General features: G+C 38.9%; 1 protein-coding gene across 3 annotated transcripts; it reads right to left on the bottom strand.

Moving 5' to 3' along the window:
• Positions 1–122: 122 nt before the first annotated feature.
• On the bottom strand, positions 123–7,899 carry LOC134562865 (C-C chemokine receptor type 5-like). Of its 3 annotated transcripts, none has more exons than XR_010083273.1 (3): positions 7,277–7,402; positions 2,470–3,645; positions 123–702 (listed from the first exon to the last, which is right to left on the bottom strand). XR_010083273.1 is itself a non-coding variant. In XM_063420497.1 (3 exons), the coding sequence occupies exon 3, from the start codon at positions 3,632–3,634 to the stop codon at positions 2,564–2,566; it is 1,071 nt and encodes a 356-aa protein (XP_063276567.1). In that variant the 5' UTR covers positions 3,635–3,645; positions 7,277–7,372; positions 7,764–7,899; the 3' UTR covers positions 1,194–2,563. The 3 variants fall into 3 exon arrangements, 2 of the variants coding, with proteins under 2 accessions (XP_063276567.1, XP_063276558.1); XM_063420497.1 differs by lacking the exon at positions 123–702 and adding an exon at positions 7,764–7,899 and having other exon boundaries at positions 1,194–3,645; positions 7,277–7,372; XM_063420488.1 differs by lacking the exon at positions 123–702 and having other exon boundaries at positions 1,194–3,645.
• Between the last annotated feature and the right edge of the window lie 5,356 nt (positions 7,900–13,255).

Here is a 13,255-nt window from a genome sequence, read left to right as displayed (position 1 = left end):
TATCAATCATCTAGGATGAGTATGGGTTGTCTGAGATACTGCTTTTCCCATTGGTAAATGTAAACAAAATCAAATGTAATGACAACCAAAATATCATATTTATTATTAGATTATTAGTGACACGCAGTTAAGAGCACTGGAGTTATCTTGATGGTCCTGTGTTATTTGATTTTGTTAGTTCTTAGTCCACTTGTAAAACCCCAATTTTGTCCTGCCTGTTCTTTCAGTGTTGTGAAGACGAATTTATTTTCCTTTTTCATTCTTCTGGGCTATTCCAAAAATAAGGGAATGGGGGTGGGAAAGGATTAAGAAGTCTAACAAAAAGGTTAATCAACTTTAATGAATGGTATAATACAAAGCATTATTACAGTTATTAGCAGAGTCCTTAATTGAATGTACCAGCAGTGCAACCAAATACTGTGTTTGCAATTGTCTCCTTGAATGTGGATCACGATTCATTGTAGTAGCTGAAATATGAGTTGTTTTCATGTGCTGAAGTGTGATGGAAGTGATGGAAACTCTTGATAAACTGCTAATCCACTGGGCCACCCATATCAGTTCCACCTCTTTCCTCTGGAAGCTGCTTGTTGTTTAGAAAGTTCCACAATTAGAGGTCCATGCTGTAGAATGATCAGGGCAGTTTTGACATGCCTCTCAGAAAATTTGTCAGTGTGCTCACACACGTTTTGTTGTGTTTTGCTCCTAAAGGGCAGACAAAGATGCATTACTGTGTCTGGCATCAAAGCCCTCCAGAGAAAGGCAAGGTGTTTTCAAGACCAAGCAAAAAGGTCTTGCCAAGAGTAGAATAAAAATATAAAATTGTTTTCATAAATGTATTCTATAAGTTTAAAAAAAAGAAAAAGCCAGCCTGACTAGAAGGTGTGTATTTGTCATTATGCTGATATATTTACCCATTTAAAAAGCATGTACGAAGTCCAGAAAGTAATTGATGCACAGGGCCTTGAAGAAGAGTATGCAGATAAAAATCTTGTAAATGAGGAAGTGTGGCATACTTCTGTTTGGATGTAGTTCCAAAGTGGTGCTTAATATGAGAAAATAAATAACTCAAAACAAGAGGTTTGATAAATAAAGATTTCCCTATTTCACTTCCTGCTTTCACAAGCACTTTCCACTGTAAAATTTCCTTTAGACTTTTTGAAATATTTGCTTCTTTGAAAATATTATTTTTAAAACTGTCTAGAGAAGTTGAGAAACAGAAATTGCCCTTCTGGATAGGAACAGCAAACAAAATACTCACTTTTTATTTTCTGTCTCCAAAGTTGTCCAATACCATATGTCTTAGGAGAAATATCAGAAGTGTTAGAAGGAGAATGTGCCCCAAGTGAATAATTACTGTGATTATGATGTGTTCTTAAACACCTCAGTATCCTAGTATTTATTTCATGTTTTCTATGTGTTCCCATGCTTTACAGGTTCTGAGCTTTGTGCAGAATCAGTCACATCTAACCACCAGTCTTACTAATTATGGAAGTTCATGCTCTCTATAAAACTCCCAAATGGCAAAAAAACATATTTTCACAGCCTCCCAAATGATACCAGCTTCTAAAACAAAAATGCTCTATGCCCTTGACTCTGTAGAACAGGTAATACTTTTACTTATTCAGAGGTTTTGTTATCTTAAATTTTTATAACATACAGTTATCTCTAAAAACATTGGTGTCAATCCAGTTCGGAAACAATTTTCATACCTCTAACACTGTTGTGATTTGGCAGTCATTATGCCTGCATTAATTTTTTTTTAAGTTTTTCTGTTATGTAGGCTACAAAAAATGGCGAGCAAAATCACTGTACTAAAGAGCTAAAATACTGTTGACTCACTCTTCACATTTGATCCAACCTGGTTAAAGCTCCTTGTGAAACACTTTATTTTTAAAATACTGTTACCACACTGATTTTCTAATCAGTTATAGGACATTAGTTTTTTAATGATAGCTCAATTATATTATCTTTTTACAAGGAGTAACATATAAAACAGCAGATGAGTAAAAAAGAGTCTTCAGAAGTATCAAACTCAAAAGTTATTCCTAATACCCCTAGTAGTTAGAACTATTATAAGAAAGATCTAGGTGGTTAGGACTCAACCATACGCAAAGGAAAATATACCATGAAATATCAGAGCCAATTCTAAGTGTATAAAATTTTCCATTCCATGCTGTGTGAGAGACCTTAGCAATTTAGCATTATTTATAAAGATACACAACCAAACATAGTCAAAAATATGACTGAGACTGAGTTTAAATGAGTGAGATACGTTGTGTAATGTACAGTCAAGAAATGTTTCCGAAGAACTAGTGTACCTTTATAACCTCTAGTTCACTTTCAAAAATCCTGCTAGCTCAGGTCCCCAATCAGGTAACTTGTTACATCCTTTTCATGTAATTACAAATACCCAAGTCTGGGAGTGAATTCAAACTTTGGTAAATATGTATTCCGTGATTTTTTTCTCACCTGCCTTAGAGACAATATCCAGGAGAAATTCAGCAGGCTTTCATCCCAGAGTTGATCTCACAAGAGTCAATTCTGTTTTTTCACTAGACACAAATTATAAGGCAGCAGAAACTTCTTGTTCTCCAGTAGATTGTGTGTAGGTGGAGCTCGTTCGTTCAGCTGTGTCAGCATAGAAAACAGGACAGTATTTACACAAGCGGACTGCAATCTGCTTTCGGAAAAAGCTGCGAAGATATTTCCGGAATTTTTCTCCAGCAAAGGCATAAATTACAGGGTTGATACAACAATGGATCATTGAGATTGTTTCTGTCACTTGGATTGCTTTGTGCAGTTGACCATTTCCTTCACAAGTAGAGATGGAAAACACACCTTGAAAATCACGCAAGAGGATGCAAATGTTGTATGGTGCCCAGAAAACAAAGTAGATAATCATGATAATAAAAATAAGCCTGACTGCTTTATGTTTCTTCTCATTCCTACATTGCAGTAATGTCTTTATAATTTGTGTGTAGCTGCAGATCATAATTAACATTGGGACAAAAAGTCCCAGAATGTTCATTTTTAAAGTGAGGAATTGCTTCCATGTATTTCTCTGCTCTGATGGATAATGAGCACTGCAAGTATAGCCTGAACTTTCCTTCTGAGTTTTGTGAAATACTACCCCTGGGACAGAAATAAGAACAGCAACAGCCCAAGTGGCAACGCTGGCAAGGATGCCGTAGGTAACCGTCCTGGCTTTCAAAGCAAACACAGCGTGCACTATGGCCAGGTACCTGTCCAGGGTCAACAGGATTATGAAAAAGATGCCGCTGTAGAAGCCAAGGAGGTAGACACCTGACAGAATTCGACAGAGCGCCTCCCCAAAAATCCAGTCGTGAGCTGCATAATAAGCCCAAAATGGGAGAGAAAATACAAACAGCAAATCAGAAATGGCCAAGTTGAGGAGGTAGATGTCAGTCATACTCTTCAGCCTCTTGTATTTGACCAGGATAAGGACAACAAGCATGTTGCCTGTCAGGCCAAATATCACCACTAAAGAATAAAGAGGGGGCAAAAATTTGGCTGCAAAGTGCTTTTCCTCAGTTGCAGGGCAAGGTGTCGAATCACTGTAGTCAATCTCTGTTGTTAGTGGCCAGTCAGTGAAGTCTGTGGTTTCATTTCCCATGGTGTATTGGTCTGAAAAGGAGAAAAAAATAAAAAAGCCATTAAACTAGAGGAATCTCCAAGCTTTGCAGTGAAGAGAATGAAACATGTTCTCTTCTGAAAGGAGTTTTGCTGATGAGCATACAAGCATTACAATGTCAAGAGAATGAGATTGCGGAGCTCCCAGGAAACTCATCTATACATCCAACCTGGTGCATGTTGGAAGTGTGCTGTGTGTCATTTCCCATGTGTACATTGTCTTGTGCATTTTTCCTCCTCAGTAGACGTGCCTGGCCTAATCAGACACAGAGGAATTGTGAATTGAATCTGAGCCATGACTATTCTTGATTTCAGCACTGTGAGAGACTGGCCTTCCCTTGCAAGGACCCAGGGCCACAGAGGTGAGTGAGCAGCAGAGCTGTGAAAGCCCTCAGACAAGTTCTGCTATACCTGGGAAACGCTTGTGACTGTGATGTCAGCCCCTCCAATCTCGAAAGCCTCCCCTTTCCCAAGTCCCTGGTAGGACTGTGAGCCAAGAGCAGAAGCATAGATTTGTGTAGTTTGATCTCCAAAAAGCTCAGAGAATTCTCTTCTCACACACCCCCAGAGAACATGGAAGAATTCCTGTGTGTCCCAGGAGAAGCTAGGCAGAGGATTTTATGAAGATGGGTGTCAGAGGGACCAGAAGTGCTCCCTGGTCACCTAGTGAGGAAATGCAACCAATGCCTTGGGTAGCCACTCAAAGAGAGCTCCTTGCTGTTTGGTTAAAGGGCTGCTCTTCCTGTGCCATCATGACAGCTTTTGTCAGACACTTCATGGCAGACAGGCGGCTGCCCATGGCACAGTGTTGGTTTTGAAATCAGCCTCTTCCTGGAAAGGTCATGCCTGTTCTTAGATAAAGGCAACAGAGTGCTGCCCATGGCAGAAGAGTTCAGGCAGTGCCTCTGCCCCAGCTTGCTGTGTGATCCCTGGGTGCTCATTCTGTGCACCAGTGTTCACTCCTTTCCTGAATGCAGTGTTTTTCAGTGGTGTGTTCTGCCCTGTGTGATTGCAGGCATCTTTTGCAGAGACCACAGCCTCAAAACCACCACTGTTTCATTCTGTCTGCAGTTGAGCTCTGCAAGTCTAAATGTCACTGAAGAAACTCAGGCCATGGCTGGAGCGGCTGAGAGACGTGCCCCTGCTCTGCTTTTTGGTACAAGCTCATAGTGGTCCGTTCTGGTTAAAGGGACTAACTTAGACCTTGTGAAATCCCCAAAGCATCTCTTTGCATCTGTAGATAAAATCTCTCAGGAGAAAGGACTATTTTCTGCTGTAGAAACAAATTGCTTAAAATGCCAGTGTTCTTAATCTGTGTCAAAGTGGTTGACACAGCTAAACCTAACCTGAGGTCTTAGGGAAGGGGCTATTTGCTAGGTCTGTGACCTTAAAAATGAGATTCTGCTTCCAGCTCCTGATGGCGATCCTTATGCTGCACAGAGCAGATATGCATCTGTCCAAAAGGGGAAACTTTGTTGGAACAAAATCTGCACCTTGTACAAAAAGAAATGCTGCTTTTGCAAAACTTTTTCATGCTCTTTCCCCAAGTTTTTGAGTCTGGCTACCAGCTCTGCTCCTAGGAATAATAAGAACGACAACATCCATGTTGAGGCATTACTTTGGTATGTTGAGTATGGTGTAAAGTTTTCTTTTGGAGAATGAGGAGTAAGAGAATATTAGAAAATTGTAATTGTTTGGGTGTCAGCTTTGCCCAGATACAATTTCTTGATGACAAATAAGTGCTGTCAACCTCTTCAAAGACTGTCTTTTAGGAAACTCTGACAGTCTCTGTGAAACAGTTTTTTTCCATAGTCATACTATGTAGTTATTACAATGCAGAAGTATTGGTTTTGTTGGAAAAGGAAGTGACTGTGGCTTTGTCTGTTGTCAGTAAGTAACTTGATTTTAAAGTAGTTAAGGGTTTATAGACCTTAAGTACTTTCAGCAACACTTTAAAAAAAGTGAGTTTATAAAACACTCATTGGCCTAAAACATTAAATTCTTTACTTCAAAACATGAATAGACTTGGGCCTACCCAAGTAAATATTTAAGATTTCCTTCGACTAGACCTGCTAGATTCATGTTGCATGCCCTGACAGTGTATCCCTGCACATAGCTAAATATCCTCATTTACAATGTGACAGTCAGCCATGCTCTATACTGGGATTGTGGGATGTCAGACTCAGCACTTCCTGTGTTGCTCATTTTGCACCTGTGAGATTGTCATGCATAAATATAGGTATTGAAAACAACTAATTCATAAACTCGGAGTGGGATTTTATTAGTAGGTGATTGATAGGATTCATGCAAATATCATGGCAAAATGTTGCCTTGATATTACAGTGAGAATTCTTTTTGTGACAGACCCTTCTTCCCATTAACTGCTATCCCAGTGCCATCCCTCTTTTTCCTCTGCCTTCCTGGAATGACTACCACATCTTCCCTGCATCTTGTCTTCTTCCTTACAACTCTTTTTGCATGCTTAAGTTATGGTGCTTTTTTTCCAGTAGTTGCTTCTGCTAACCAAGGTCCATTCCTCTAGCCCAGCCTTTGCTTCAGAAGTCTCTCTGCAGAAGAATTTACTACTCTGAATTGTGTATAGTATCCAGCACATGCTGACAATGAAGACTAAAATACTGATTTGGAAACCAGAAAAAAGAACTGTAAGCAGGTTTGTGCTTTATCCTATAATCTTCCTGTTTTAGGAGACACTGTTGGCCTCCAGCTGAAATATTTCACTGGGTTAATCAGTTCACCTAAGTAGACCAGATTGTTCACCTGACTAGAAGGATCTGACCAGGCTTAGGTTTCCTGCTCATTAAAAAACCCTGAAAAGTACTCAACAAAAATTTCTGAAGAAAGAATATTTCAAAACAAAATCTGTATTATTTTGAGTACAGTTTAGATAAATGCAATATTTCTAGAAACCTGCAATCTGCTATAAAAATTCTGTTGCTCTGCTGGAGACTAGTAGGCAAGCATTTTTTAAAAGAAAGGCTCACCATAGAAAAGGTGAATAAACTCATGTCACTGTTGCATGCTGAGTTTCAGATCACAGATTTCTGTGTTTTAAGAGGCAAAGATTTTATTAAAGTGAGTTTCAGTTCATTGGCATAGTCCCATAAAATGGTAATAATTATAAGGCTGCGGCAGATGGAAGTAAAGTGCTAAGTTACGCTGAGTGTAAACAGGATCCAATGAGTCAGTGTCCAAAATACAACACTGGTTTTTCTGTAGTCATCCTGTGAGAAACATAAGTACTCTGAAATAACATTCAAACAAATGTTTTGTTTTGAAGTTACAGTTTTAAGATCCATATTTCTATCACTGCACAACATTTTCAGAGACAAAAATCAGGGAGGCATACTCCATTATGTTTTTTACTCAGATCAATCACTAGAGACTTATTTCTTTTGTATCCTAGATCCTCTGCTCAAGTATTTTAGTGATTTTGTCCTTTAAAACTAGTGTATTCCATGTAATACATGCATTTTGTCAGGGTAGGTTTTAAAGATGAGTACACTTGCAGATTTCCACTAGTATGTTTCACTTAAGACATCATACTACCTAAGTAGCTACTAAATGGTTTTTTTAAAAAAAAGAAAAAGAGGCAAAGATGACTTACCATGTATCTTATGGTGCAGGTGATGTCCTGTATTACAACACGAGTAATGCTAAAATGACTTGTCTGTCACAAGATGAAGGTCAAAAACATCTCTTCCTGTGTGAAGAAGGATGTATCAGTTTGAAATTTTCTAGCAAAAAGATCTGTTCTCATTTAAAAAAAAATGAAGGAGCAGTTCTCTTGTTCTCTTTTTTCTAAAAATGGATCATTAGACGTTACTTTTCTAACTCTTGAGACGTGCAGATATGTTGAAATTCTAGAGGATCCTCCTAGGAGTTGAAGTTTCACTACCCACAGCTGTAGTTTTAGAAAAAGTTTTATGTAATTATTTTATCTTTTTCTTTTAGCTAACCTGTTTGAATCAAGAACAGTTTACATGTGGTTCATCCCTTTACATTTTTGAGTCATTAAATTTCATTTATTTTTTTCTATCCTTTAACAAAATGTGGAGCCTTTGAATAAAGTTTGTGCTTCTATTCAGAATTACCTGCACTTTCTGGTGTCTTGCAGTCCTTATGTTTCAGGATAGTTGATCGATCCTATTTTTCTTTCATTTGGTCTTCTGGACTGTGTATTTTATTTTAATCCCTCTCATAGGACCAGGACCTAGTCTGCATAGTGAGTCTCATCTTTTAAAGCAGCACTGTTACTTACGTTTTGAAATTAAGCTTTAGAAAATTCTGATAAAATCTGATCTCTTATCGATTTCCTTCCTTGCAGTTGATTTCTCTGACTTTTAGAGTTAAAGTGAAGCTGCACTGTGAGCAGCTTTCTAGATCCTTCTGGACATCAAAGAAATGACACAGGAGGTAGGAAAAACACAGAAAGCAAGAAAGGGATGGTGCCTTACCAAATGTCAGAGAACCCCATAGAGAGAACCCCTGAGAAGATACTTGATAAAGTACAACCCCCTGCCTCACCTTGACATCTCTTAGTAGGGTTCTGGAGGATCTCATCCCATCAGTGAAGGCACTAAAGGGGGTGCCTTTTCTGCACTCACTCCTTGGTATCCTTAAAAGATTTTAAAACATGAAAAGCACAATGATGTCTTTCTTTGGAGGCTGCCATTCCTTAACGGAAGTCAAGGGAATCACAGCTTCTGAGTTATCCCTCAGATCTGTGGGGAGACAGTAAAGAGTGAAAAGCTCACTGTTTTCCTTGGTCAGCCCTTCTCTGCTTGAGGGACTAATCTTTATTCCACAATACAAATAGATTTTTCTCTTCCTTTCCTAATCAGCTGTTCCAATCAGCTGTTTAAAGGCTGGATTCTTAGGGTCAAAATTAAAGGCCCCTGAAGGATATTCTAAGGGTATGTTCACCCTCCCATGCTTGATGGACTGACTGTATTAAACCCCCTACACAGTCAGTAGAAATAGCTGCTTCTAATACTGTTTCCACTACACTTAAAACAAGTTCTCAATTACTGCCTAACTTTCCTGGATAAAAATATCTGCTTTCATACTGAATTCTTATAGTTCTGAAACAAGGTATTGTGTCAAATTATTTTTTCAATATATAATTTATAAACAATCTACATACTAAAATTAATAGATATTTTAAGTATCTCTTCATGAGGCCTGTATTGGTTGCTGTATGTTACATGTTACTTAACCCACTGGAGACTCCAAACCTTTTCATAATTTCGCGTTATAAGAATAGGGGAAACAGTCTCAAACCTGTTGCTGGACTTGCCTGTTTTTCATCAAATTTTTTTAATTCTGAAATATGCTCCTGCAAAACTTGCCCACAACAATCTGGCTGACAATAACAACAACTACCACTACTACTTAAAACTAGGACCTGTGGTAGGTTGGTTTTCAAAAATAGTCCCTTGTTCCCACAGATTCATTGGCTTTATTCATGTGTTTGATTCTGTTGATTATAGCTTTTAGTTCCCATAGCTCAGTCTGGTCAGCTAGCACAGTGTGGCATGTTATTTGCTGATGAAGAGTATTGCACACCAACAGAGGGCCTCTGCCATTCACAGTTACAGCAGCTGAATAAGGGGAACATACTTGGTCTGCTCGCAGCTGCATCTTACAGCTGGATGAGAGACTCCCCAGAGAGTGTGAATTGCTGTGGCACTTGGCAGCCCCAGTACTGCGTTGTGTGACTTTATTGTCAGCACCTGCAGGATATCTACAATTAGCTCTACCCCAGCTGCAGATAAGCAGAGCTGTTGGGAGGCCAGATTTGGTCAGGTCTTGCGTGTGGCTGCAGGCAAGCCCAGTCCCCTTGGGCTGTTTGTGGGGCAATGGTAATGTGCTGTTTATCAACGCTGTTAGGACAAGATCTTTCCTGCAGGAATTGGTCTCTTATTCAGTCTGAAATTCCAACACACTAATCTGGGACTGACCATCTTAATGCTGTCTCACCTCTTCCCTGCTGCCTCCATCTTGTGTGTGTGAACACAGGTATGGACAATTCAAAGCAACACATCCATTGTTGCAAGTCAGATTTTTTTCAGCTTTTCTCAGTCTCTTACCAAGCATTTCTTTGAATAAGTGCACTGCTGCTGTCAGGAATGCCAGTGGATTTTAAGCATCTTTCCCTAAGCTGAACCTCATCATTTTACCAAGAAATTGAAGCTGTTGTTCAATAGCAAAAGTAATGATTCAGTGGGTTGATATAGCTTTGAATTTTCCTATCACAGTTTTCATTCAGAGGTGAGTAGGAGTTACGTTTAGTGGTGTGATGCTCCTTTGTGATGCTCCTTCCCTCCATAAAAATATTCCTGGAATGGAAGTGAGCTACATTCCCCATCTGTGGGGCTCAAGTTGCTGTACTCAGCAAGTGTGCAGCCATGTACACTGGCAAGTCAAGCTGCAATTGTCAATCTCTCCTATCCAATGATTGATTATATGATTCATCCTTACAGTAATCAGCCCATCACGCTGAAGTGTCTGGTGTCTGAGTGGTATGGCACTCCCAGAGGAGATGCTGTAACTGATGTGAGAGTTACACCAGTACCGACCTGGCTACTGGGACACATACCAAAAACTCACGTACCACTGTGGTACACAAGTGTCATCAAGTGTAATTATGGGTACAGAAACCTGAAAATTCAACTAACAGTTTCCATTCAAGTTATTGCAAACTTGCACCACCTGAAGAAGAAAGGCTGGGGGGAAAAACGAATCATGGGACAGAATGACAGATACCTTCCTTGGGTATACACAGTGTGGTAGAGCACAACAGTCTTATTAAAAGTCTATCACTACAGCAAAGATTAATCCTTTTCATCTGGAGAGGAGGTCAAATGAAGACAAGTGAACATGAACTAGATGAATCTTGTAACTTATTCTATTCACAACATCTGTTCCAAGTTAGGTTAGTATTAGCATGTATTTTATTTCATCAGTAACAAGTGTCTTTGTCTTGAAGAGGCTGAATAAAGATGTCCAGTTCAAACTAATTTATTGCTTAGGCTATTTTTTCTTATTAGTCTTCTCTTTCAAGCCGTCAAGTTCAGGTGACTCATCATTTGAGCCACCATCACAATCACACCCAATCTGAACATCTGAGGTGTATTCTTATGGGGAGAACAGAGGAAAAGCATGATGTACCACACCCTAAGATTTGTATCATAGAGACTAGTGAAAAAAACAAAACACTTCACACATAGGTGTTAAAGAAGATGGGTTACAAACCCAAATTCTGGAAGACACAAATATTTCTAAAGCCTATGAACATTTCTTCACACTGTTGTTTATTGTCAATGATGTCAAAGGTTTGGGTTTTTTTCACCTATGTCTGTTTGTTTCTTCCTTGTAGATCTGGCACATACATCATACATTGCAGCATATCCTATCTCTATTGTCATGGTTTTATTTTTGTTTTGGCTTTCTCCAAGCTGTTCTTAGTGAACTATGTTTCCTTATGCAGCAAGGAAGAGAACATTGCTTCCTTCTACTATTTTATCCAGGTTTCTGATGTATGCTTTCCCAATTTATAGATAAAGGGTGTCGTTATACAATAGATTTTACTTTTGGGCCACAGTTATGCATTTCACAAAATTTAATCTCTCAGAAACTCGTTTTTACACAGACCTTTAATTCACACACCTTGGGTTTTTTTTCAAGTACATTTATAGTACATAAATTCTAGGTCTAGAGTTTAGTGTTTTAGGCCCATCTCATCTGTGCATTAGATATGGTCCTCCTGTGTACCTGTGACTCCTGGATCTTTTATCAAGCAGGCTGGCAAAATCACACATCAAATTTCTTCCCAGTGAAAACTAAGTCACACAAAGGGTGAACAGAGTCTCTTTGATGACAAAATTTATGCCAGTAATGCAATAAAATACCTTGAAAGAGTTGAAAATTCACCCAAGTATAGTACAGGATAAATACAAGAACTTAGGAAAAATGAAGGAAAAACCAAACATGCAGGAACCAAAATCTATAACCTGGGAAGTAAGAACAGGAGGACACTATAAATCAAGCTACAAAGAAAATGAAACTGTTGATAAAGCCAAAGAAGATTGCTTAGTCATTAACAGAGTTAAATACCTGCCTATAGACTATGATTGCCTCTTAATCATAAAAACCCCCTTCTTCACAGAGCATGCAGGGTAAAGGAAGTGTGCACTCCCTTAAATGGAGATCAAAGAATGCAAAGCCAAGGACTTCAGCTTTAGGTTGGTACACATGTGGGAAACATCGATTTTTTATTGTTCAAAACATACAAAAAATGAGCACCTGGCATTTTGGAGGTGTGCTAGCTTTGCGGATTCCTGACCTACCAGCCATCTCTGCTCAGATATAAAAGAAAAAATATCTCAGCTGGATGGGTGAATTGGCTTCTTGCACATCAGGTGAAAGAATCCATGCTCAGGACAAACACCAACCCCTAGAAACCAGAAAGTACTTTCAAGAGTCAAAGGTTAGATACAGTCTGTAATTGTCCATACCTTATATTAGCGTCTCTCCCACGTATGTCCAGATGGCTCTTTTACTTCCATCCCTTTGGTTTCCACTCCATTCAAAAGGTCTGGTATCAGGATAGGTTGTGTTGTTCGTGTTGTACGGGTAACATCTGACTGGCACAACCCTGTAGACACTTCTGGAGAGCTGAGTGTCACTTGGAGGTTTGTGCAGTTTTGCATATTGGCCTATATTTCTAAAAATGCTGCCCTCCTCTGTCTCAGTGTTGGGGTCCTTTCCCAGGATTAGTCATTCCAGACTTCAAACATTCAAACCAAGATTGCTCTCTCTGTCACCAGATGTACAAAACATCTTGGCAGCTATACAAACTTTGACAACCTTTTTTAAAATCCTTCTATTCAATTTTTTGAATAAAGTACAGGTCCTAGTAGGCAAGTGTCACCAGAATCTGGGTACAAAGCAATGCCTGCACCCCTTTGTTCTGGCCTGGTTGCTATAGATATTCTAAATGAACCAGAATTTTCCAGTTTGGTTTTTTTTCCTCTGTTAGCTTAAATGTTTTTATTCCTTTATTAGGGACTAATGCTTCTGAGGCCCCAGTGACCACACTAAACATTTCCTAGTGAAGGCCAGTAGACATCAGCAGTTGAAAACAGCAGCAAAATTAAATTTCAAAATGAGCAGTATCTGCCTGCTGTGCCGTTTAACCTGGTCAGCGTCATGTTATTCTCCTGGCGCTTTCTTTGTTTCTAATGAACTGCAACAAGATACCATGTATGTTTGTCCTTATATTCTTTGTATTTATCCCTCCTGTAATATTCACTGGAAGGAGAGATGTTTATTTTGGAGCTTCATAACTGAAAGTCTTTCTTATCTAAACCTCTTAAGGTTCTACTTAAAGTATTTACCTCTGGTCTTCCCATTAGTTTGTCAATTACTTTCTCAGTGTCTGTTAGGGCTAATAAAGTCATTCTCTCATTTTTTCCTATTTATCCATCTACTCCTCTTCCTTTATATCCCATTTTCATTTATCCTACATAAAATATGTACACATAAGGGTACTGTTGTGTTAATGAACAAGAGAGTCTTATGA

Source organism: Prinia subflava, chromosome 1, assembly GCF_021018805.1.
Source record: "Prinia subflava isolate CZ2003 ecotype Zambia chromosome 1, Cam_Psub_1.2, whole genome shotgun sequence".
NCBI classification, from domain to species: Eukaryota; Metazoa; Chordata; class Aves; order Passeriformes; family Cisticolidae; genus Prinia; species Prinia subflava.
Note: the sequence above shows the minus strand (reverse complement) of the source record. Positions and strands in the feature narration are given on the sequence as shown.

Excerpts from the sequence above, each read along its gene's own strand:
- LOC134562865 (XM_063420497.1), bottom strand. The coding sequence starts at position 3,634 with ATGGGAAATGAAACCACAGACTTCACTGACTGGCCACTAACAACAGAG.